A 25,019-nucleotide genomic window follows, 5' to 3' on the forward strand; every position below is an offset into this window, starting at 1 on the left:
GTACCTCTTCCTTCTAAGTACCCAGACACCTTTTCTCTCTCTGATTTCATCAATCGGGCTCTAGTTAGTAACCTCGAGAATTTTGAGGTGTAATCGTGTACACTCCTACTCCATTGAGTACACTTTTGGTAGAAGATATAAATGTATTGCTCATAGTCCGGTTGTAAAAACCTATCTCTCAATATTTCACTCATTTGTGGTTCCCTTCCTCATTGTCTTCATTCTTCCCCAAGCTGATCCCATTAAACCAAGGCTCCTTCCTTCAAATAGTAGGCAACCAACCTCACCTTCCTATGGTTCAAGATTCCTACATATTGGAAGAACCTCTCCACTTTTGATAACCAATCAAGAACCCCCCCCCCCTCAATATCTAAATCTCCCCCCAAATGCGAGTAAATCACCTTCAATTTAAAAGCAACGTCCCTATCAAAAATTTCCCTAGGTGGATTCCTCGCATTCTCAATATTCCCATTATAGGGGTTCCTTCCCACAAAACCCACAACTCTATTCCCTCTAGGTTCATTATGCCTATACACATTATCATCATAATCAACCTCGCTATCATCATCATTATCAAATTCATAAAATTAGGTCCCCTTACGTCTTGATGCCTTAGACCTTTAGGGTTTGGGTGGGGTTGGAATGAATTCCTCCTAGGTGTATACGATGGTGGTAGTGGTGGTATATGGTATTCCTCCTCTCTTCTTGGGTTCCCTCCCAAGGCTTGCTGAATCATACCTAGGACTTATACCTTCATTTCCTTCATGGAAACCCTTATTTTCTCTATAATTTGCTCATTTGAAGCTCTCACTTCTAGGCTCAAATCTCCCAGCTTCTTATCATATACCTCCATTTGTTCTTGATATTCTCTAGGTTGAACCATACTAAAGAAGTTTCGGGTTAGGAAACGATTTGCTCTGATACCAACTGATACAAATTGAATGTTGAAAGATAAAAAGTTGAGGTTTTATTCTTAAACCAATAAAGAGATAGAATTTTTAAGCTTAAACTCGATGGAGATGAACCCCCAAGCGAAATAAAATTGTAGCCTCCATTAGCATGATTTATTATTTTGGTTTTTAAAAGATGCATACAACTTAAAAATTGGCTTTATATACCCAATTTACTCTGCAATGGAAAATACAATAAAAGCCCTTAATGTTGGTCCCGTGTGATTAGTTCCAAGGGGGGGGGCGTTAGGAACTAATAGAAATTTTTCTTTTAATTATGCTGACTTAATTAATTCTTTGAATTTATTTAACTCAGTTTTGGTCAGCACGGCCGAGAGACGTAAAACAGCTTTAGTCAGATGCTGACTAGAACTGTTTTACTTGTGAGTTGAGAATTAACACTTTACAATTTATATACTGAGCAATTTAATCAAGCAACATATACATATATATATACTGAGAGAGAGTTAGAAATTACTCAGCAGACTTATCCTAGTTCGGCCTCTCCACCTACGTCCAGTCCCTAGAATCCCTCCGGGCTTTTTCAATCCAATACTGAGCTCTTTAAAGGTAGAGCACAAACCATTTACCAGGCAGTTGAATATGCAAGAGTACCTTCCTCTATTCATCTACTCAACTCCTACTGAGCGCTATAACCAAACACTCAGATTCTCTACCGCCGAGTACTTAAAACTGAGTACTCAACACCACTCTCTCAATCTTTTACAATTGATACAAATCTGTTCTTTCTAGATGAAGAACACTTTAGATGAAAACAAATTCAATCTAGCTTTTACACAGAAATGGAAATTTGGTGTAAGATCTTTTTCTTGTTTGAATGTGCTTTGTATGTATACTCTTTTTCTCTTGTATTTTTTCGGCAATTAGTCCAAGTGATGGATTTGTCCTTTTATAGTTGATTCTGAAGCTCTAATGATATGAATCTAGAAGTATCCGTTGGATTCAAACGGATCTATTGCGTCATTCCATTGGTCAGCATTCAGAATTGCAGGCCAATCTTGTCGTCTGAAATTAGTAGGCGTCAGGCTTGTCTTCTTCCTCCAGGTTTGTCGTCTAGTGCCAGTTTCGTCTTTTAGCCAAATGTCAGTTGACCCATTCATCTCGAAATTGACTCTGTGCGTAATTCCAAGGTTTCTGTGTTGGCGCAGACGTTGTCAGATCTTGTCTTTTAGTAAACGGATCATTCACGTTGTCCTGACGAATACTCAACTTGAACTTTATAGACATTGCTTTCGTTATTTGTCTCTGGTGAGACTAAGTCACGTTCTACTCAACTTCTGTGACCAGCTTCATCTGCTAACTTTAGTTTAGAGGAAGACTTCTCTTCTTTGATGCTGAGTTGCGTTTCATTCAGCTTCTTTGATCACCTTCATCTTCAAGCGATTGTTCTGAAGATGACTTTTCTTCTATTATGCTGAGTTACACTCCACTCAGCTTGTGTTGTGTTCTCATGCTGACTTCGTCATGTCTTACTTTTTATTTCTGTTTTCATTTATACTTATACTCAACATTGAACAAACTATTAGTACAATTAAATCAAAGCACTTAAATTTAATTGCCTCTTAATCATGGATTAACTTAAATAATTTTCTCAAATCAAAATCATGTGGAAAGGTGTTTCAACACTTAAGACAAACTAGCTTAACATAAATTAAAAAGGACAAAGTACAAATTAATGGTAAATAAGTAAATACTGAGTGACATAATTGTAACAAGGGTGATTATAGAAGTTGTGAATAACCAGTGGCACAGCTGCAAAAAGAAGACAACTAAAAGGTAAAAGATTTATTGGTCTTGGGACATTTGACATGTGTCAGGCATGCCATGTGAATTCCATTTGAGAAACAAAAAGTTCTGTCCTCAACCACATGGCATGTTGCTTGTTGACACGTCGTGTGACTCTTCACACGACGTGTTGAGAACCAGACATGCAATGTGAATTTTGGTTCTCTTCTCCATGACTTGTCATCTTTTCCACTCGACTTGTCGGTGGAAACTCCGACTCGTCTGAAACCCTCCTGGATCCTTTTAAATGTTTCCAATGCTCACTTGACCTCATGGAAACGGAATGAACAGATTTATATCCTCACCAATTTGCAAATACAATTTTCTAATATATATATTTTTTTTTGTTAACAAAATACACTATTTAAAATTATATCATTATGTTGTGATAATAATCAAAGACAATTTATCTTTTAAAAATATTACCTTTACATCGACAAAACAAAGTCTCAAATATATAAATTGAACTTAAGCGATCAATTTAGTTCGTAAACTACTAAATTAGAAGAAGAAAAAACGTAAAATGTCCAACATATAATTTATAGTTTCAATTTAAGGTGGTTTTGTTTTGGAAGTCTGTGTTTGATCGATATGTAAATGAAATTTTTTTAAAAGTCAAAAATATTTTTCGTTGTTATTGTACACATCATCAGAACTTAATAATATAATTTAAAATACTGTGTTTTGTTAATTGGATGTGCTGAAAATCTCTAATTTTTAAAGGATGTTGCTATTTATCGTCCTCGTTTTACTTATCACCATTTTTCCATTCTCATTTTATTTTGATGAAAACCTGAAAATTCTTTTTCTCTCGAGCAAAACCGAAATTCTAAAAAAATGGACCCGAGAACTCCGGAAATGGACGATTTCAAAGACGAGGTAAAAAATGGACCAAAGAACTCTGAAAGTGGACGATTTAGGGAAAAAAATTATAATCGTATTTGGCATCGACGGGAGAAAATCCCGTTTGCCCAAAGGGCAGGCAGATGACGAGTTCCATCTCCAAATTCTAAGGCGGAACTCGTGTTTTCGATGAAAATTTAATAAAAAACATAACTTTTCAATAAATTTGTCATAATTTCCCGCCATGATTATCGTGTAGGGGTTTATGATTTTTGGAGAGAATGAGAAGTTTTGGTTGAAAAAAATAAAAAGGGCAAAAACGTCAAATGAGGACGGTGATAAGTAAAAGGAGGACGGTGGATAGCAATCCACAAACTATCAAACTATACTTACAAATAGAACAACCCATAATTATTATTTTTTACTTTCCCCAATTAAAAGTAAGGCTTTTATAGGTTATAATGTTTAATAAATAAGGTTATACAGTAAAATCTTCATAAATTAATACTCGATAATCTCTTTAAAATCATAATTTCTTTTGGTCCCGACTTAGATCAATTCAATAAATTAATACTCGATAAACTAATATCTTTATAAATTAATAAAATTTTATGGTTCCAACATTATTAATTTATATAGGTTTTACTGAATTGTAAAGTTTAAATTAACTAAATTTTTTTTTTTATGAAAGAGAAGTGTTGATATGTATAAAAATAAAATTGCAAAGTATATATTTGTAATGGGAGTACTTGATTATATGAGACTAATAACTTACAAGTCAGCTTAAAAAAAAAAAAAAAAGCTTACAACACCTTACAAGTCTAATTATTCTAAAAAAAAAAATCCGGAAGTCTTGATAAAAAAAAATCACACAAAAAATATGCTTTCACCGTCTGTGGGAATTGAACCCACGACCACATGGTTAAAAGCCATGCGCTCTACCAACTGAGCTAAGACGGCTTATGTTGGTTCTCAGAATCGTCAAATATTTATTCTATTTTTTGTACCTTGGTCAAAATGGATTAATGTTATTTTTTTTTTCCTATTTCCTTAAAACAGAGCATGTACCTTCTTAAACTATAAGGGGAGGTTTGGTTTGGGGTCTTTAGGAATGGGAATGTGAGGGTTTCTTTCCCTTTGTTCTTGTTTGTTTATAAAAAAAACTCATTCTCTTTATCCACTTTAGGTTAAGCCATTACCCCCACTTTAGGTTAAGTCATTACCTCATGCCCTCTAAGCATTCCCTTTCCTAAACATATCCAAACACATAGGGGAATTAATGGTTATTCCTTTCCCTTCCTTTAGTTTCCATTTCTTGATTCATTTTCCCTTACCCTTTGTGAACCAAACGCACCCTAAGAATTTTCAAAAAAACTAAATAAATACTAGATGCTCTCAAACTTTTAAAAAGAAATGGTTTATTTTTCCTTTTGTAACTTTGTTTTTTTTTAGGTTTTTAGGAGTCCATCCAAAATGTTCTTTTAGACATAATTACAATGTGTAAACTATTGCGGTCTCCCAGCTGAGTTAAGAAATGTGAAGATTTTGATTTTAAATCAATATTGAGGTTTTGTAAGTTGAACCTTTGATAGACGTATCTGGATTGATAATAAGATTAATAATAATAATATGATGATTTTTTTATAATCTGAAATTATAAAACCAAACCCTAAAGTATTTTCTGATAATAACAAAACCTAGGAATAGTTATATTGGACTTCTTTGATAAAAGAGGTAACGAGGATAAATCTTGACACTTTAAAGCGGATTGTTTATTGATGCAAGACATTGAACGGATCTTCAAAATCTTAGACTTGGAGAGACAAAACACCACCTTAATATCAAGTCGAGTCCTCAAATGCAGCCTAAATAATTTGGTAGACAAACGTAAAGATTCGCCTAGACCGAATACTCTTTCTTTAGATGGATGTCCGCATCAAATTAAAAAAAAAAAAACTTTGGTTGATTGTTACCATGGTTGATGTAAAAAAATTAATTACTCATATTTTCGACATAATACATCTTTAACACTTGCATTTGTTAAGAGAAGTTAATTATTTCTCTATACTTTGAAAATATTTTATTTGTCACTCTTACCAGTGGTGGAGCTAGAATTTGAGATTAAAAGAGATAATGTTAGTTCTATATAGGGATAACATGAGAGAGATTGACTTCAACACTTGCCGCGCCTGAATGAAAGAAGGATTAAAAAGAAAGGAAGGATTCATATTTCAGAAAAGAGCGAGAAGATTGAAGAGAAGAAGGAAAGACTACTTTCGGCAGAGGGAAGGGGGCTCCGGTCCTCCCATGCACTGAACTGCCTCCGCCATTGCATATTGTTTAAAGTGATAGATTTAACTCTAATTCCATGGATTTGGAAAGAAAAAATGATTTAATACTCAACTTGTAAGTTATAATTCAAAAATTTACCTAAAGCAGAAAATTGCCAGAATAAAGAATAATTACAAGCCCCTAATTTAATTAAATCTCAGAAACATATGAATTAGAAAAGTTGTTGCAAAATGAATTAAAAGCAGCCTTGTGTCCATCCACCAATCTCTTCTCCAACATCCACTTCATCTCCCGCCTAATAAAATCATCAATCAACATATGAGTTTATGGAATAATTACTGTAGTTAAAATGAAGATAAAAAAAAAAAAAAAGTTACCTTGAGGGTGAAATGGATACCAACTTGAATCTCTCCACAGTAAGATTGGTCAGCTTGAACTACACTGTATTTGTGAGGATGAAGTTCTGCTTTTCCATTTTCCACCCCCATTTCCAACAATTCCTTCACATAGATCCTGTCAAACAATTATTATTTTATTTATCATATACGTTTAAACAAGTTGAGGGACTACAGAAACACGTATAGTATCTGAAATGAAATGTGTACAGTACAAGTTCACCCTACTATGTGTTAAAATTCAACAATAAATGTCACTCTCAATATTTGAATTGAGCTTTCTACCACCTCGTTTAAGAAACTCTAATACTATCATAAACTTAGGCTAATTCCACTTCAAAAACGTTTAAAGGAAAATAATTGTCTCGCACTTATAAATAATGTACTTTGACCCTGTTTGGGAATTAATTGTTAGCTGTTAGCTGATTACATTAGCTGTTTGTGTAGACCTGATTAGTAAAAATTAGCTGATTGATAATAGCGGTTTGTGCAAAAAGACGAATAAGGGCATTAATTTTGGCGCAGGAGAAGAGGGAGTCTATTTATTAGGGTTAAAGAAGTCCATTAATTTTAATATTGCAAAACGCTAATTGACAAAGCTCCTCTTAAGAGCTTTTTCTAAATTAGCGTTTTCATCCAAAACTCTCTCCCAAACCTCTCTCCACCAAACACTTCAATTAGAGGTTTCAGTGATCAAACCTCTAAAGTTGGTCAAAACCACTCTTTTTATCTCAAAACGCTCTATACCAAACAGAGCCTTTATCTTAACATACTTGTCCTCAATTTTCTTGGCCAACATGTGATAAAGACTTTTTCTTTCACTATTAAAGAAAGCAAACATTGAAGTTTACAATTGATTATAGAAACAGTGGCGGAAACAAGGGAGCCTATACGGGGACAGGCCTCCCCAGTTGCCGGAATCACCCCTATTAGAGATGGTTCTGGTCTTCCTATCTCTGGAAAATTAGGATTGAAGATGTTACGATAGTGTTAATTGTTTTATATATATATATATAAAATTGACCCTAACATAGCAGTTTTTTAGCCTGTTGGTTGAGAGCTTACTTATGATTGTAGCGGTCATGGATGGGATGGATTGGGTTCGAATCACATTGGGTGGGATGGATTGGGTTCGAATCACATTGCACACAACTTTTTTTTTTTAAAAAAATAACAGTTTCTTGCCACTGTAGAGAAGTAAAAGAAAGCTTACGTGGCTTGACCAAGATAATCATCAGCAGAAAAGGTGTCCTTGTCCATAATTTTGAGAATGAGCTTATATTCTCCACCTTGGCCTGGATATTCTGCTCTGAATGTCAATTTCTCATTCCAAACTGGGCTTCCTCCTTCACCTGCACCTACACTTATCAATTTTTGACACCACGACACGATTTATATACGCAAATCACTTAACATGTTTATCATTTTGTATTATTTATATCATATGTAATCATGTGAAATATATAGATCATATAATACGATTATCGAGTATGACATGTTTTCCACTATTTTTGTCTCTTTATATACTTTCCACTTCTTGTAGGTCCACATGGGCGGCCAAGCGCGCACGACGATTAGTAAGGATCTTACAACCACCGATTGTCATGGCGTGATCGTTGAGGGCCATGCATTTGGGCCCACTGCGAGCTATGAGCACACGGGAAGCCAACATCCACCCTGCCTACACTCCCGGTGAGGGGATGGTTGGGGCCATGACTAAGTGACACCCAGGCAAACATGTCCTCAGCCAAAAGGCTTCAGGCGCAACTCAATGATTCGTGGAATCCTGCAATTCACATAGCGTATCGCATCGATGCGAGAGCAGAGATATCCGTTGTTGAGTATAAATTCTTTGATGTCATTTTCTTTTCAGTTTGCTGGGATAAGGTTTAAATTTACTCTTATCACTTTTAGTAAGATATGAAATAGTAAAGAAAATTACACCTAGTGTTTGCAATCAACATCATTTTACTGCTACTTGATAGAAAATTTGAAGAGTAACTGTTATTTGACTCGTTATTTAATTGTAACAGTTACATCAAACTTTTAGTCACGGGTTCGTTTGGAAGTTATGATGTAAACGGTTAAAACAGATTGTTCAAATTTTCTGTCTTATAAGGAAAAAGAAAATCCCAAGCTGCTATAACCCCTCCCATTAAATTAATGATTGTGCAACCACTGCAAATTTCTTATAGTTTAATTGTCCAAAACATCTTCAAAACTAAACTCCACCAATTATTTTATTAAAGAAAGGTACAATTTGCTTCTGAAATCTGATTTGAGTGTTCATTCATATTTTTGACCAAGTCCTTATGAAGCTTGCAATTGCAGACAAAAACATATCCTAAATTATCCCAAATATTGTCAGAAAAATAATGTTATCTCAAATTATTATCTTCAAAGGAAAAGTATCATGGGGCCAAGTGAAATTAAAATATTTTCTGGGAAGTAATTGGAGTAGCAGAATAATAGTATGATTAGTAAAACAGAGGATAAAGTTACCTCTGGCTACTTGGCTTTGGCGCTCCTGGTTTTTATATTGTAGTACAACATATGGATCAATTTTATCTGCTATCAAACAAATTAACCATTTTTCAGAAAAAATATACATTTGCTAAACAACTAAATTAAAACGACTTTGATTCAAAGTGTGACAGATAGCTCTCTAAATTACCAGAAACGAAATCATTTTCTTAAAATGGAGATAACATAGTAATCAGAGTTAGAGTTGTAGGAAATTAATTAATAATTAATTTGGAATTAAATAAACTAAAACAGAAGTAGTTTCATCATTAATAACCTCCACCCACCCCATTTAATAGAACTGAAAAACGATCCATCTTTGAAGGAATCTACCTTTTCTTACTTTCTATTTTGACAAAAATTAACAAATAAAGGAATTTAAAGATACACTAGGGCAACCAAATGAAATAGAAAAACAAATTTTGCCAGAAAAACAGGAAATTTTCACCGAAAAATAAAAATAAATCTGAGAAACAAAATGAAAATCTGAAGAAGAAAGATGAAGAAATTCAAATTTTAATTATATGATAGAGAAAACACACACAAATTAAAGAGAAACAATGGAAATGAAAGAGAAAGAGAAATACTTAAGAAATCAGAGCCTTTGAGACCTTTGGCATTGATGAGCTGCACTTCCAAAAGACCAAATGCCATATTCTTTCTTTCTGTGGTTTGAATTCAAAGAAGAATATGTTTTGTTTGTGTATTTCAAGAAGAAGAAGTGTATTTAAAAACGACTTCACCTTGGTTTATATCGACGGAGGAGGGAAGGTGTCACTCTTCTTCGCTGACGTGAGACCAACAAAACAAAAAAGAAAATTCATATGTCTGCCAAGCCAACACAAATTAGATTCACGTTTCCAACTTTTAATTTTATATTAAATTCAATTCCATAACTTACAAATTCATTACTGCAGTTATTGCAAATACCGGATTTAACGGGTGTTTGTTTACCTACTTTTCATCTACTGTTTGCCTTTTACACCTGAAAAAGCAGAGAATCTCTATTTTTTAGAAAAACTGCATTTTCCAACAGCAAACAGCAAAACAAACGGACCCTAAATTTGACAATTTAAAAATCAAGTTGAACGGTGATCACAACACGGAATTTACACTTTTCCTTAATATGGCTTTGAAATCAGAGAAATAAAAACTTCAATAAGAGCATCTCCAATAGGGTGACATGGCTCTATAAATTGTTAAATTTAGCTAGTCATTTAGAGAGTGACCACTCCAACAAGGTGATATGGCTCTCTAAAATAAATAGCTAGCCATTTTCACTAGCTAAATTTGGCTAGTCTCTTTGGCTAACTATTTCTATTTTTTATTCATTTTTTCTCTTTCCTTTTTGTATCTTTTTTCTATTTTTTCTTTTTTCTTTAAATTTAATCACTTTTAATGATAAAATAATCAAATAGAGAGTCAAATAGCTAGCATGGTTGGAGTAAGACATAAATTTGGCTAGCTAAATTTGACTAAACTAATATTTTATATTATTTTAGAGAGTCAAATAGCTAGTTAGTGTTGGAGATGCTCTAATGCTTAATATCAATAACATATCAACAAAATTTATTTATCCATAATGTTTAATATCAATATCAATTTTATATGTCACGGAAATTCTGATTATCACGTCGAATAATACACATCCATTATTTTTAAGATATTTGGTATTACTAAAACAATACAAAAGATATATTAAAATATCGATAAATTTCTTTGATTTACAAACTTGTTTCAGATGCTGATGTGATGGTCATATAAATTGTCAAACTAATTTGTTCAAATTTTCTATTACATATGATTAATATTAATTTTATTTAGAAATACAAAATGTATTTGTGACATCATTATTTCTAAAATATTTGGTATTACTAACACAAAAATATCAACAAATTACTTTGATTTACAAACTTGTTTGATGTGATAATCAAATAAACCAATAGAGTAACATTAATTAGTCATTGGTTGTTTTATATTGGTAACATTAATTAGTCCTTTGTTTTATGAACATTATAGCACTAGTTCACAATCTCTAACTCTAACCCTAGTTTTCTCTAATTTATAGAATTTTCTCTATCTAGATTGTGATTTTTCAACCAATGACTGCTCTGACCATATTTTGGACAAATTTACAATTCATGCACCATGTTTTGACTATTTGCATTTCCATATACTTTAACTATTGCATTGGAAATGGAAATATAAACTAAGTTGGTATTTAAATTTCTCCAAACCATGTGACCTTTAATTCTGCCACAATTCAGAACGCATGACTATTATTCAAACATGGCTAGAATTTTAATATTAAAATTTGCATACACAAATTACCATATCATCCTTAATGTGAACAACAGTCAAGTCAAACCAGACAACTATTTCATATGAAAAAAAGGATTTGGGGCCATTTCATGTTACAATCCACTACATGGAAATTCATCGTAACAGCGCTGTGCCACTTCATCTATCTACTGCGCCTGGGTGAAAGATCGGCTGATCTCGATCTAGATCCAGAGGGTGACCTTGATGCTCTACCAGGTGACGGCCTCCAACCTCGCCCTGCTTCCTCAGAATCATATGCACGTTTCCTGCAATATTATGTTTTTCCTCGTATAATTCAGTTTCGTAACTAGTAAAAATAATGACCATAGTAGTATGAATAAATTTAACAATGAATTTCCCTTCTTCGGACTGCAGAACACAAAAAGAACAGAATAGAGATATCCCACTTACTCAGCATAACCATTGCCATTTAGATCATCTGCAGCATAACCTGGAGAATATGACCTGCCAATGTGGTCACCATCTCTCTCTGGTGGAGGACCTCTTGGAGATCTCGGATGGTCTGCTTGCCTTCTAACTGGGGAAGCAGAGTAGTCCCTCTGTCTTGGGACGGGAGAGTATGACCTGCAAATGTCCAAATACTTATTTTGCTGAGTTCAATAAGCATCAGACATGTAACTACATATGCTGAAACAGCAACAAGTTTACCTTGAACGATATCGAGACCTCGAACCCATATGCCTAGGGGAGCGTGATGGAGAACGAGAACGAGAATGTCCTGAAGAACAAACAGCAAGATCAGAATAATCATAGTGGAAAAACAGGACATGCAGTTGATCTGACTATCTATCAAAAAAGAAGTAACAACTTCAATATTGCGAGGCACCAGAAAGGAAAAATGAAGCAGACATACCATAATGTGATGATCGTCCTCCATAGCTTGATGGTCCCCTGCAGAATATACAGGACAAAAGATCTCTAAGAAAATTAAGAATCAGACAAGGTAATTTATGATATATGTATGAGGATGAAGTTACCTTGACGTCCTAGATCTATGGCGCATCTCTTCAGGCCTTTTCCTAGTCTCTGCAGCTACCACCACAGATATTTCCCTTCCAGCAAAAATTTGTCCGTTCATACGATGCTGAGCCTCCATTGCATCATATCCATCAACGAACTGCACAAATGCAAATCCACGAGGTTCACTGCACATAATACAAGAAGAGCATCAATAAGTGGATAAACACAAGTCAACAAGCAAACACCAATTAGCTTTTAATAAGAAATTGCTACAATGTGATTGTCTAGTTCTGGAAAATATAAATAGCAGGAAGCTTACTTAAAGCATCTATAGTTCAGGCTTAGCGTCAAATCTGGACTAAGGCGTTTTGACACGGAGTTTTCAAAAAGCAAGCTCAGTGGCTAACCTTTTCCTTAAACAGGCAAGTATGAAAGGCCACTTCAAAAGAGGCAAGTGACTTGAAAAATCTTCATATGCTTGTAAATATACAGGCACTTGAAATCAACATTTCCCAAACTTAAAAATCTCCACAAGTAGTCTTCAATTCATCAAGAATGTATCTTCTCCCTCATCAAACTTCTAGTGATTGTGTAATTATATTATTTTTCCTTCGAAAATGAACATTCTTCATTCGAACATTACTCTTAACACACTTGAGAGCAATATGTTAAGGAACGATAAACAGTGGGTCTTCATCAATTGTGGGGCTTGGTCTTGATTTTAACTTCAAACCAACATACCCCCTGACAAACCAGTTCAAAATTTAATTCACTGAAAGAAAGAAAAAAATTGAATACCTTGATAAACAGCTCAGAAGACATTCTAGTAATTTTTCCATTAATTACTTTTTTATTATCTTACCACACATAAACGAAAAGAAAAAGTTTTCATATGCATGTACAAGCTACAAAAACCACCATACCCAGAACTTCCACAAATAGGATCATGGAAACATTGTATACTTATCACATTGCAATTGGGAAAACTCACCCCGTGTAGTAGTCCTTGGGTATATACACATCCCTCACAACTCCAAATCTCTCAAATGGAACTCGAAGTTCTTCTGCTCTACAAATAGCAAAACCACAAATCATTACTCAAACCCAAACAACTCCTCTTCAAATTGTTAGACAAATTAAGATAACCAAGCAACTCTACAAGAAAGAGAATGACACAAGAAAGTTATTGAACTATAAATTTACCTGCAATCAATAGGGATATTTCGGACCAAGAGGCTTCCCTGATTCTGCTCCTTGCGCCTGCCATAACCACCACCACCACCACCTCCACCCCCACCACCGTATCCTCTCCTTGGTGGTGGGCTTCTTCCTCGGCCACCATAACTTCTCCTTGGAGGACTGTAGTAAGCCGGACTATACCTTCTCATGTTATTGCCTGTAAACGCATAAATAATTTGTCAATCAATATTTTTCATACAAAGTATTTAGGTAAATGGGAGTAATTGAATGTAAAATGAAGGTTGAAATTTAAACTTTTACTTTCTTTAAGTTCCAAACTCTAATCTCAAAATGGGGGGTTAATGGAAGGAACCGCATTTCATTAAAATTTTGTCTCTTGCAGAATAAATTTTAACTTTAGCTCCGCTTCATATTTAACCTCCCAAACAAAATTCATATTTAAACTCCCAAACAAAGTTAAACTTTTAATTTTCATTTCAATAGCTTCTCTTTCCTTTCCTTTACATTACATTACCTCCTTTGAATCTCGCCTCCATTAACCTCCAAACTAAATTTTTTCCAAAGCTAATTCAATAAAGATGCTCATTATTTAAAAAATAAAACTGAAATGAAACAAAACTAAACTAAATTAAGCTAAATTCTTTCAGCCAAAATTGCAAATGATAATCTGCCGTTATCATCAGCTTCACACCTACAGTACAGACGACACAAATCTCACATTCAATTGAGTTGGTTTGACTTCCCTCATCACATCAGGATCAAACAAATCAAATAACCATGTACCGATCATAAATCGAACTTAACGAAAATAAAATTTGCTACAACGTCCACGAAAAGCAATCGTCTATTTTTCTTTGTTGGAATCTTTTGTGCAGCTAAATCGAATTAATAATTAGGGTTTTGTAATAATTGAAAGACAAGTAACGAAAATTGAGAAGTATGCATGTATAATAAATTACACTACCTGTGACGAAACACAGAAAAAGATTGTAAAATCGAGAGTAACGCCTTGACTTAGATCTGAAGCCTGGAACCCCTGACGAGCACAGGACGACTTCGTTCTTTATAGAGCAGTCAAAGGGAAGTTTTTCTAATTTCAATGAACCCTAGAAATTGGACTGGTGGTCGATCTCTATTATGTCCCGAATTAACACTATTGCGGGCTTTTTTGGCCCAAAACTATTTAAATCAGTTAGTGTCAATTTAACTTCAAAAAGGAGCATTTTTTATGAGAAATATTCTCTTTCTAAAAGCTTTTATATTTTAGGGACGTATACAAATTTTACATTTATGTAATGGAAAATTTAAACGGATTAGTTTGACTGTTATTTTTTTTTTTTGGTAAATTAAGAAAGCAAAATAAAAGAGCAAAGAAAAATAAAAATCAGATTATACTTAGACGAGGGCATGGCCGGTGAGCCCGTCCGGTCCGTTCAGGTCCAGGCCCATTTAACCGGGTTTGGAAACATGAAAATACTACTAGGTCTGGTCCGGTCCAAGTCCGTATAAGCCCATCAAAAACTGGGCGGGTTTGAACTTTATGAATTTTATATCAGACCGGGCCAATATATATATAAATTATAATATATTTTTGTAAACATAAATATAAATAACTTAAGTTTGCTGTGATATATGATTTATATAAATTATAATATATAAATATAAACATAAATATATTTTTATAAACATTTTAATTGTATTTTTTTAATATATAAATGGATTTGTATGGACAGGTTTGGAATTCATATTTTAGATCCGAGTCCAGCCCGAGCCCGATTATTTCTTACGGACTGGGATTTAGACTCGTCAGGCTTTATTAAAAGCTCGACAAGTCCGGCCTAGTCCGACCCATACCCAGATCTAATTATACAAAATATCAATCAATCAACAAAGAAAAGCTCTCATAAAATATCTTCAAGCACCTTATAAGAGTGTGAATAGGATTCTGAAGTTTAGAGACCCCGATGGAAAAATCATAAGCCTTGGATGCCAAACAATTTGCACATTTGTTTTGTTCACGGTGAGAAATGCGGATAACCTCGAAATTCTCCATCAAATTCTGGATATTACCAATTAAAGAGTGGACATGATGATAAACACATCAAACATTGTTAATAGAGTTAACTATTTTAAGGGTCCGTTTGGTATATCATAATGCAATATAATGTAATCAAAGTTATAATAGAATGGAATAGTCGTTACATTATCATGTTTGATTGAGAAATTAAAAGAAAATAATGAATGTAATTTACTGTTACAATACTTATTTTTTTTTATATAATATAAAATGACATCAAATGCGTGATGCTAACACCACCCTTTGAGATTAAAGATCACGTGCAAAGGAATCTGTCTAAGGGCATCGGTAAAAGCTTCAACCTCCTCACACTCGGGAACTTTTGAGAATCCTACATGACAAAGGATTTCTTCTAAGAGTTAGATTTTTTAAAGGACATAGATATCCTAGATTCATAAAGATTCCTAATCAGGTAAAGGACAATTCTACATTTACCAGACGGAGTTTGAAAAACTGAAAAAACTACTTTTAAGAGTCCCGAAAAGAAATGTCAAACTAGCCCTTAAGATCTTTGCCATTTATGTCAATCTTAATTAGTTTGTATGACTCGTCTAATTATACAATTGTATTTAAGATTATCTAATATTGAAGATTCGAATAAATATCTTTATAGGATCCAGCAACAGCCAACATGTGAATTTTCAAGTCTCTGCAAACTTTCTCCCCAGCCCTACAGAAAGGAAAAACAAGACAATTCTAGTCCAACTTCCCTATTACTAATAGGAGAGGACATCACTATTTTATGGCACAATATACACATAAAGGAAAACTATGCATTATCTTATAATAACCATATGATACAGTTATGTTTTCATCGGTACACTGTAAGATCAGGTCGCTGGTTGTCATATGAAAGTAAACTAATCAGCTGACTCTGTAATTGTAAATTTGTCATCTGTTTCGCCTATTCCTCAGTCGTGTCTTCTCTGGCATTTTACAAACCAACAATCAGCAAAACAAAGCCATCATATCCAGAACAAAGTTGACTTTGATAGCTCATTTGGCAGACACAAGCTCTACATCACAGCATAATCAGCATCACTGTTGAATCGATTAGCCTTATCATCAAGCATATTCAGTTTCTCGGTGAATCTGCAAGAAGGGATTAAAGTTTGGAGCCAAGCAGAAACATTGCAGCATCAACATGCGACTGCAATTTCCGGTTCTGGTTCTGGTTCTGGTTGTAGGCTGTCAGAGTCAGCAAGTAAAGGGCTTTTCTGGAATTCATTTCTAAGCTGACCGCAAGCTGCATTTGCATCCAGGCCTCGTGTCTGACGTATGCTCACAGTTATTTTACGAGATTCCAGAGCATCTGCAAATGCTTGTACCTAACAAAATGTAGAGTAATTAGTCAAAGTAAAAGGCATGAATTTGACAGCCTCGTCATTTGTTTTAATGCAAGCAATTAAAAGGAAACATAGTCTTACCGCCTTTTTTGATGGCCTGCGATAATCAGAGCCCTCAATTGGATTAAAAGGGATCAAATTCACATGAGAGCCACGTCCCCACTCATGGAGTAGGTCAACAAGTTCGATAGCATGCTCTCTTTTATCATTGACCCCAGCTGTGGAGACAAGAGACAAATTCGTTTTAAGAACAGTGTCTTTGACATTAACATTATGTTTTATGACCTTAAGTGTACGATGGGGATCGGGGGAGAAAATTTCATTGAAACATAACAATTGTACCTAAAAGTGCATACTCAAAGGACACTCGTCGATTGGTTTCAGTGAAGTAGTCTCTGCAATCTTTCATAATTGCTTCGAGCGGGTAGGATTTTGCACTTGGCACAATTGTTTCTCTAAGTTTCTGATTTGGAGCATGCAAGCTGTTAGACAAGAAAAAATGCAAAATAAGTCATCACAGGCAGATATACAGTTGTTTGTTATTGTGATAGTATTAATATGCAACAGGAAAATTTTGAGGAAGTTAGAATTATGTGATTTGTTGAAATAGGAAAGCAAAGTGAATAAGATATCCAACATCCCAATTTCAGCAAAACAAATACTGCTCAAGAAAATCCATATGAGTAAAAGCTAATGTTTTGCTTCTACACAACGAAAGATTATCCCTAACTAAATTTTTAAGTGCACAGACAACTAAGCAGCTAAATTATAGAAATAGCTGGAAGCCTGAAGCTTAAGAAGAATTATTTGATCATATATGAAAAGTTACATAATGTTAAGTACCTGAGGGCCAATGTGGACTGAAGTTTATGAGAAGCCAGCTTCTTAATTGTGTTTGGCACCCCCACAGTGGAAATTGTGATCATTCTTTGTCCAATTTGCACGTCCTGAAAAAACAAGAAGCGGGGAACATGAGTTTCCCTTCGGAACCTTCATAATTAATTTGCTGAAAATTTGTTATAGGCAAAATCATTATGCGAAGATGCTAATTGTTTCAGAAACAAGTCACACTTAAAAGATATATATGACAAAATCCAGATTAATAATTATTCTATTGAACATACTAAGTATATGTTTCGTAATTTTATGGCTCAGCTGTCAGCACGCATATTTTAGAAAACTCAACCAAAGAAAATTTATTTTGATTCTCTATTACATAAAATTCCCCCCATATTCATTGAGAAATTGGAAAATCAAGCCGGGTAAACAAATATAGGAATGAAAACAATGGGAAAAAATTAAGACATCTCAACAACAATATGAAAAGATAAATAAATATAAAGAGGCAATAATTGTGAACATATATTCTAATAGCAAAAAGCAACACAATATAATTGCTAAAGTAATAGAGGAAACCTTATTCAAACATCGATGTGCTTCAAGTACTGATTTCAAGTTCAACATTGGTTCACCCATTCCCATAAAGACTACATTTGTCACTCTATGTTTGAAGATTTCCTCAATAGCTAAAACCTGCACAAATAGAATGTTTATTGATTAAATTGCAAATGCTATATTTATTATTTAGAAGATGTTAAAGAAATAAAAGTACACCTGTTCATCATATCATCATTAATGCCACACTAAAGATCCTACCAAATGGCCGAACCTGACAAAGAAACACGAGAAAGAGATGTGACATACCTGCTCAATGATTTCATGTCTTTTAAGATTTCTTGAAAAGCCACCTTTCCCAGTAGCACAGAATGAGCAACGCAACGGACAACCAACCTAAACAGAAAGTGAAAATGAGATAGTTATGGTAAGCTCATAAAAACACCACAAATTCAGAAAAAAAAAAAAAGAAAATTACTAATTGCGATGTATTCATCAGCTTAAAAATCACCTGAGATGAAACACAAGCAGTAAGGCGCATTGAACCTTTCTCATCTTTAACTGGTATACCAACAGCTTCAATCAATCTGTCGTCCTCTAATTTTATCAGTAACTACAAGAAAGTAACCATAATTTTCAACCACAAATAAATAATATGTAACTTCTCCAGACAACTCTAACCTTATATAATTAATGAGAAAAGCTATAACTTGTCATGTAAATCCACAAATAAGCTAAATTAACTATCCATCTTACATTCCAGCAGCAAAGAAAATGCCTAGAATACAAGTTCAAACAATAAAATCAACAATACTTGAACAAAAGTTAATTTTAACCTTCACAGTGCCATCGGCTGCTGTAACAGACTTATAAATTGGGGATCGCCCAATTTTCCATCCTGCCTCTTGAAGCTCATTTCTGAATGCCTGAGGCACTTTTCTCGCAAGGAGATGTAAAAGAACAGGAAATCAAAAACCAATCCAAAATTCATCAAAGACAAAAGAGACTAAAATGAATTGTTGAAAGTAAAAAACGAAAAAATAAAAATAAAACCCTTACATTGACTAAAATCCTGGATGTCTCTTACTTTTCTCTGATATATAAAATGGTGGAGCTGTTTCCCTCTGTAGCTTTGCTAAAAATCAAATACACATTGTAAATTAACACAATGAACAAAAATAAAGTAATTTCCTATTCGTAATTCAGTCATAATTGCCTAATTTCTTACTTTCTCAACAAACAGACAAATGTAAAGAAACTTCTGTTAGGTTTTCAGAGAGGTAGCATAGTCATATCTTACCTGGCCCAAGTCGACAGCTACCTGTTGAAGCTCCGGCTCGGACATACCAAGAAGAACTTGAGGGTCCACGTGCGAGGCACGGGGAAGAGACGGAGAGGAAGATGTAGAAAGGTTACGTGATGATACGACGGTCAGGGAGCCTGGCCGTCGAACGGCACGTGCAAGGGGGATGGTGCACACGTGCTGGAGCATCGCCAATGAAGTGCCAATCATCTTCTTCTCACTCTGTTAGCAAAGGAACACCAAAAACCTCAGCCAGAGCAATCTGGGCCTAAACCTCAGTTTTTGAGCAGAGAAAAGACGATAAACCTGTTTAAAGTATAGCCTGTTTAAAGTATAACCTCTTTTATGCTGGGCTTTTTGGTAGAGCTGCAAATGAGACTAATAGTATTATTTATGCTATTTCATAAACTGAATTAGAGATAGAGATTTCTCATTTAGATGGGGATTGGGATGTGTATGGATGACAACAGGTACGGGTTATGTGGGTACTCATCCGGTACCATGCAATCTTAATAGGACTACATGAATTCTATATAAAAGGGTTTGAGACAATGAGATTTAATGCCGGAGACAAGAATGAGTCAATCTTGTTTCGCATCATATATGTGATGGATATGGAACGAGAATGAAAATACTCTAATCCCCGAGGGTCACTACGTGTTATTCATCATTTATTTACTAATTTGTACTAAAACTAAGAGATACTGTCTATATTATTTATAGTGACGGAAACATAATACAAGTTTATACCTAATATTTATGCCACCTTGCAAAAGATTGTACCAAAAAAGATAAGAAATGAAAATATTATATTTCTTTTTCCACGCCAAAGAAAGTTTCGGTGACTTGGTTAACATATTTGACAAGGTAACATGAACGATAGTTTAAAATTTGTATATCATTTTTGTCAATGTAAACCATCCAAATGGGTGCAAATTTTATTGATTTTTAACATGTTAGGAATAAATGTTATCAAATCATAGATCGGAGTGCAACACCAATATCTTTCATAGACCTAATGCCAAAAATGCTTTAAACCTTATTTCATTATCACAAACTGAAATTTAGTAACCTAATTAAAACATTAGATAAACATCAGATAGTGTGTTTCTAACATGTTTAATACTTTATGCCTCCGACATGTTTAGTTCGTATACTGCTATTTAGAATTTATTGTTCCTATTAGTTATCTCCTATTTATTGTTATGATATTGAATATTAACTGATTTTCCTTTCAAAATAATTATCGCAGCAACGGTTTGTCAATTCTAACCAAACATTTTATATTCACTGTTTGAAATAAATAAATATAAAATGAACACTTTGTATCTACCGTTTAAAAAAGCTATTTGGAAAGAAAAATCAACTAATATATATGGCAATATCAACTACCAGCAACAACAAACAACCGAACCAAACAGATCCATCTACCTTAGTACCAAGTTACAGGTAACCTTTTTCTTGCTTGCAGTCCGCCTTTAAGAATGCATTTGTTTTTTTATCAGAAATGAGATTCAGGAAGGCATTATTTCAAAGAAATATCAATAGATGATGTTACTCAAATCCAACTGTACAACAACAGAATGTTATGTTACATAACTATGCATACATGGTACAAATCTCATACACTCTGAATTCGTAATTCTCTTCCACTCGATGCGAGTAATAAATTAAGCAAACATATCGACTCTCTTCATCGTGTTATGCACCAATCGGAGAAGCAGCTGGCCTTGGGTAAAAGGCACCTTTTCGTTCACGAACTTCATTCGTGCTTCTCCTACGATATTTCATACCACTGCTCGAACTTTGAAGACCCTTTTGGACATGATCCCCTCGAGATCCCTCATTATCCTTCGACTCGTAAAGTTGTTCCAGTGCTTTCATTACTTCTTCCATTTTTGGTCTGAACCTTGGCTCCAGGGATATGCATTGGACTGCTAGATTAGCTGCTTTTAGAGCATCTTTCACCGAATATTGACCTTCTAGGCGAGAATCCATTACTTGGAAAATTCTGCGTTTGCTGTTAAGATAAGGCCTCGCCCATTCGACTAAATTTTGTTCCCTAGTTGGCCTATTTTTGTCTATAGCTCGTCTTCCTGATAACATTTCGAGGAGAACAACCCCGAAACTGTATACATCACTCTTTTTCGTTAGATGACCTTCACAAAAGAAGAAAGTAATGTGAGTTATAAGTAGGGAAATTCCACAATCAATATCAGTTCATTCCGGGTATATTATCCAATCCTAATTACGAAAAATGACAAAATGAATAAAGCAGCGGATGGAAAGAAAGATACCTGTTGCCATATACTCGGGAGCTGCATATCCGTAGGTGCCCATTACTCTTGTAGAAACATGGCTTTTACTACCTGTTGGCCCGTCCTTGGCCAACCCGAAATCAGAGAGTTTAGCACTGTAGTTCTGTCATTTCACAATTTAAAATGAAAGGCATGTTAAGAGGTGGAACTACAGTAACATCTCTACCAGCAAAATCTGGAAGTTTTTCACTTACCGAATCAAGCAGGATGTTTGAAGCCTTAAAGTCACGATATATTACTTTGGCCTTGTCACTATGAAGAAATGCTAGACCCTTAGCAGCATCAAGGGAAACCTTAATTCGGAGTTTCCAAGAGAGTGGTTGAACATACGAAGCCCCTGTTTCAACAATATTACTATTATTCCAAACAGTGTTTTTTATTTAAGATATCAAATGTAATCAAAGGAACTGTTTTTAGTTGATAAAAAATTTGAAATGGTCGATTACTCACTTCTAAAAAGGTGATTTTCCAAGCTGCCTTTAGGCATGAACTCGTAGACTAGAAGTCGATGATCGTCCTCTAAACAGAATCCAATTAATTTTACAAGATTTGGATGATCTAGTTGGCCAAGGTAGTTAATTTCAGCCTATACTCCAAAAGAAACAGAAAAAACTTATCAATCATGCTGTAAATAAGTAGCAAAGATCAGAATACTGACTAGGTGAATGATTCAAATGCAACTTCGGAAGCATTAAAAACAGGATAATGTTGCTTTATGACAATGTTTGACTGTATCTAAACTCAGGCATGAAAAAGAAAAAGAAAAATTTCTTCGGAAAAGTCCAGCAAAAACTTCAAGAACCGGTGGATAACCGAATGGCGTAGAGGATGCTTACCAGCCATTCCTGGTGGCCCTGGAAACCCTCTTGATTAAGCTTCTTGACAGCAATAACCATGCCTGTGCCGGGTTTAGCAGGTGCTAATGTATGCTCATCAATCCATCCTTTGAAGACACAACCAAATCCACCTTCACCCAACACACTATCTGGACGAAAGTTCCTAGTTGCAGCTTTTAGTTCAGTATAGCTGAAACTCTTCAAATTGCCAGACTGCAAGATCTCACCCTCTGTCCTCGGAGTTGTGGGCACTGTCATAGAAGAGAATTTGCTGCTAGATCCACTCACATAATCTCCGCCTTTACTTCCATATTTCGAGTCCGTCCCTACACAATTAAAAACCACCATATCTTGTAAATCCATCTACACAGCGATGTTAGAAATTGATGTTGATCAGTAAGGTTGATGAACACGAAATTTTAAAATATAACACACATAAATAAAAAGAAACAAGAATTCATGTAGTTTAGACAATTTGGCCACATCCAAAGGCGAAGACGAACATATGATTCATTAACAATCGGCAAGTTAGTATAATACAAAGAAAATCATCCTTTACACGATTCTCAACACGCAATAAAGAACAAGCTTCAAAGCACTCAGAAATCCTATGTTGCACGAACACAGAAACGGACACCCAGAACTTATTTCCAAAACATAACCATCATAGAATATCCTTCAAATGAAAAAAGACACTGACACTAAAAGCTGCTAAAGAGGAGTGTGTATGCAACATGGGTAGAATCAATTTTCAAGTAAGATTCAATAACAAATGCCATATTAGGAGTCGTAATTGGCTAAATAGGAAACTTTCAGTTTCCTACTCAAATTTGGAAATACAAATCTAATATAAATTTAGACACACCTCAATAATCCATAATGTCAAATCAGAAATGAGAACCCGAACCTCTAACCATTGGGTGGAAAAACAAAATTCCCAATATACTATAGTTGAAAAAAATATGATCATAAAGAGGTAAACACTTTGAAGAATGATGATTGTATTTTACGCTCAAAGATGAAGCCCCCTTATCAGCCATGCGAAATGATAAGATTTTGCAGTGAAATCAGTAGATTCAACTTTAGAATCTTAGTTGAATCCTGGAATTTAATTCCCAAATTTGACAAACTAATCCCTATCCAAACAGAAAATTAATATCTAGACCGAACAAAATTAAACTTTCTAGAAAAGGAAACATAAAGCTGTAGCGTTTTTGGAATCACTAATTAAACCAAACAGCTCCACTTTAGGAAAAGGGTAAATGAAAGAAAACAAAAACAACTTTTGATTGAAAAGCTAAAAATATGAGTTGTAAATTCTTCAAATCAATAAACATACCATGGTGAAGAGGACTCTCAGCTTTGATTCTTACACTTAAGCAAGAACCCATTGATTAAAAATCTTCAAATTTCAAAGCTCGAAGCACTGAGGTCTTCACTCTTCTGAGCTGCTCCTAACTGCTCGACAAGATAGGAAGAAAGAGGTAAGAAGATTGATTGATTTGATACCCAAATCCAGAAAAATCGTCAAAAACAAAGCGCAAATGCTTTAGCCCGTGAACAGAGAGAAGAAAATTCAAGTGTGAAACCGAATGTTTTATACGTGATAGCTGTCCCCCCAGGAATATGACTGCCCAATTGCTTCTTTGACTATTTAAAAGATAAATTGATAAAAGAAATAGGCATAATAAGCTGCTGAAATACGTAAATTATAATTATTATAAATAATTTTATTAACATTTGAAATTTAAATTAATTTCAGTCATTACTTTTTTGAAGTCAAAATTTTTTATGTTATATCAAGGTACATACTTTTTTTAACATTTTTTTTCATATGGATACACGTATTTTTAATATGATATACATGTGTGAATGAATATAACAAGATTTATGTTCATGGAGTATAATTGTAGTTAGCGATCAAATTAGTACAACTTGTAAATAAATATTAGGAGTATAATTTTATCACTTATAACGTTAAGGTAAACTTATTCTTGGATATTTCTAAATCCTATAAAAAAGAAATAAGATAAATAAAGAATGATGCATTGATTATTATTTTAAGGGAAAATTACAAAACTAGGTCAAATGGAAGACTCATTTACATATTAAACTCATTTACTCAACCTACTACATATTTAGACTGATTTTGTGTGACTTTCCCATAATACCCCTAACCTTCCCACTTCCTCCCTTACGCGAAGCTTCTCTCCCCTCTTCTTCTTGGTTGCGCGAAACGGCTGCAGCTCCTCCATTAATGATTCCAAAACTTTTGATCTTCCTATCTTCCTTTAAATTCCACAAAATCTTGTTCATTTCTCCAAATCACAATGAATTTCTCTTCTTCCTCTCTTCATCTCTTGATTCTGCAACTTCCTAATCCTAGAAAACGAAGTCATGGTTCTTCATCTTCCATTTCCTGCTCGTTCGAA

General features: G+C 34.4%; 4 protein-coding genes and 1 non-coding gene across 10 annotated transcripts; all 5 read right to left on the minus strand.

Moving 5' to 3' along the window:
• Nucleotides 1-4,486: 4,486 nt before the first annotated feature.
• Nucleotides 4,487-4,559, minus strand: TRNAK-UUU (transfer RNA lysine (anticodon UUU)). Its single transcript has one exon. It is a non-coding gene; the product is annotated as a tRNA-Lys (tRNA).
• Nucleotides 4,560-5,972: 1,413 nt separating this feature from the next.
• LOC136225690 (16 kDa phloem protein 1) lies at nucleotides 5,973-9,620 on the minus strand. Of its 6 annotated transcripts, none has more exons than XM_066013800.1 (5): nucleotides 9,421-9,620; nucleotides 8,789-8,854; nucleotides 7,500-7,644; nucleotides 6,269-6,404; nucleotides 5,973-6,186 (listed from the first exon to the last, which is right to left on the minus strand). In XM_066013800.1, the coding sequence occupies exons 1-5, from the start codon at nucleotides 9,461-9,463 to the stop codon at nucleotides 6,127-6,129; spliced, it is 450 nt and encodes a 149-aa protein (XP_065869872.1). In that variant the 5' UTR covers nucleotides 9,464-9,620; the 3' UTR covers nucleotides 5,973-6,126. The 6 variants fall into 6 exon arrangements, with proteins under 6 accessions (XP_065869872.1, XP_065869868.1, XP_065869869.1 ...); XM_066013796.1 differs by having other exon boundaries at nucleotides 8,789-8,857; nucleotides 9,397-9,620; XM_066013797.1 differs by having other exon boundaries at nucleotides 9,397-9,619.
• A 1,468-nt stretch (nucleotides 9,621-11,088) lies between these two features.
• LOC136225689 (serine/arginine-rich SC35-like splicing factor SCL30) lies at nucleotides 11,089-14,431 on the minus strand. The gene is made up of 8 exons (XM_066013795.1): nucleotides 14,277-14,431; nucleotides 13,316-13,508; nucleotides 13,104-13,181; nucleotides 12,130-12,297; nucleotides 12,006-12,043; nucleotides 11,801-11,870; nucleotides 11,543-11,716; nucleotides 11,089-11,397 (listed from the first exon to the last, which is right to left on the minus strand). Exons 2-8 carry the CDS (start codon nucleotides 13,498-13,500, stop codon nucleotides 11,274-11,276), a joined length of 837 nt encoding a protein of 278 aa, XP_065869867.1. The 5' UTR covers nucleotides 13,501-13,508; nucleotides 14,277-14,431; the 3' UTR covers nucleotides 11,089-11,273.
• Nucleotides 14,432-16,142: 1,711 nt separating this feature from the next.
• On the minus strand, nucleotides 16,143-19,788 carry LOC136225692 (uncharacterized). Its single transcript, XM_066013802.1, has 10 exons — nucleotides 19,431-19,788; nucleotides 19,190-19,265; nucleotides 18,967-19,064; nucleotides 18,642-18,743; nucleotides 18,440-18,526; nucleotides 18,152-18,268; nucleotides 17,579-17,682; nucleotides 17,078-17,217; nucleotides 16,817-16,953; nucleotides 16,143-16,717 (listed from the first exon to the last, which is right to left on the minus strand). Exons 1-10 carry the CDS (start codon nucleotides 19,641-19,643, stop codon nucleotides 16,529-16,531), a joined length of 1,263 nt encoding a protein of 420 aa, XP_065869874.1. The 5' UTR covers nucleotides 19,644-19,788; the 3' UTR covers nucleotides 16,143-16,528.
• A 1,170-nt stretch (nucleotides 19,789-20,958) lies between these two features.
• On the minus strand, nucleotides 20,959-24,215 carry LOC136225693 (receptor-like cytoplasmic kinase 176). The gene is made up of 6 exons (XM_066013803.1): nucleotides 23,927-24,215; nucleotides 22,588-22,913; nucleotides 22,202-22,337; nucleotides 21,946-22,088; nucleotides 21,731-21,854; nucleotides 20,959-21,592 (listed from the first exon to the last, which is right to left on the minus strand). The coding sequence occupies exons 1-6, from the start codon at nucleotides 23,976-23,978 to the stop codon at nucleotides 21,135-21,137; spliced, it is 1,239 nt and encodes a 412-aa protein (XP_065869875.1). The 5' UTR covers nucleotides 23,979-24,215; the 3' UTR covers nucleotides 20,959-21,134.
• Nucleotides 24,216-25,019: the final 804 nt, after the last annotated feature.

The sequence above is a fragment of the Euphorbia lathyris genome, chromosome 4, assembly GCF_963576675.1.
Source record: "Euphorbia lathyris chromosome 4, ddEupLath1.1, whole genome shotgun sequence".
NCBI classification, from domain to species: domain Eukaryota; kingdom Viridiplantae; phylum Streptophyta; class Magnoliopsida; order Malpighiales; family Euphorbiaceae; genus Euphorbia; species Euphorbia lathyris.

What these genes read in the sequence shown, in the direction of transcription:
- LOC136225689 (XM_066013795.1), bottom strand. Translation starts at nt 13,500, where the DNA reads ATGAGAAGGTATAGTCCGGCTTACTACAGTCCTCCAAGGAGAAGTTAT. An exon ending in AATATCCCTATTGATTGCAG is followed by an intron (nt 13,182 to 13,315) that starts GTAAATTTATAG and finishes TGCTATTTGTAG; the next exon opens with AGCAGAAGAACTTCGAGTTC. An exon ending in AATGGCAATGGTTATGCTGA is followed by an intron (nt 11,398 to 11,542) that starts GTAAGTGGGATA and finishes ATAATATTGCAG; the next exon opens with GAAACGTGCATATGATTCTG.
- LOC136225692 (XM_066013802.1), bottom strand. Translation starts at nt 19,643, where the DNA reads ATGATTGGCACTTCATTGGCGATGCTCCAGCACGTGTGCACCATCCCC. An exon ending in CTGCTTGTGTTTCATCTCAG is followed by an intron (nt 18,527 to 18,641) that starts GTGATTTTTAAG and finishes CTTTCTGTTTAG; the next exon opens with GTTGGTTGTCCGTTGCGTTG. An exon ending in CACATCGATGTTTGAATAAG is followed by an intron (nt 17,683 to 18,151) that starts GTTTCCTCTATT and finishes TTGTTTTTTCAG; the next exon opens with GACGTGCAAATTGGACAAAG.
- LOC136225690 (XM_066013796.1), bottom strand. Translation starts at nt 9,463, where the DNA reads ATGGCATTTGGTCTTTTGGAAGTGCAGCTCATCAATGCCAAAGGTCTC. An exon ending in CAAAGGCTCTGATTTCTTAA is followed by an intron (nt 8,858 to 9,396) that starts GTATTTCTCTTT and finishes TTTGTTTGATAG; the next exon opens with CAGATAAAATTGATCCATAT. An exon ending in GATTATCTTGGTCAAGCCAC is followed by an intron (nt 6,405 to 7,499) that starts GTAAGCTTTCTT and finishes ATTGTTTGACAG; the next exon opens with GATCTATGTGAAGGAATTGT.
- LOC136225693 (XM_066013803.1), bottom strand. Translation starts at nt 23,978, where the DNA reads ATGGGTTCTTGCTTAAGTGTAAGAATCAAAGCTGAGAGTCCTCTTCAC. An exon ending in AGGGCCACCAGGAATGGCTG is followed by an intron (nt 22,338 to 22,587) that starts GTAAGCATCCTC and finishes TTTGGAGTATAG; the next exon opens with GCTGAAATTAACTACCTTGG. An exon ending in TCCCGAGTATATGGCAACAG is followed by an intron (nt 21,593 to 21,730) that starts GTATCTTTCTTT and finishes TCTTTTGTGAAG; the next exon opens with GTCATCTAACGAAAAAGAGT.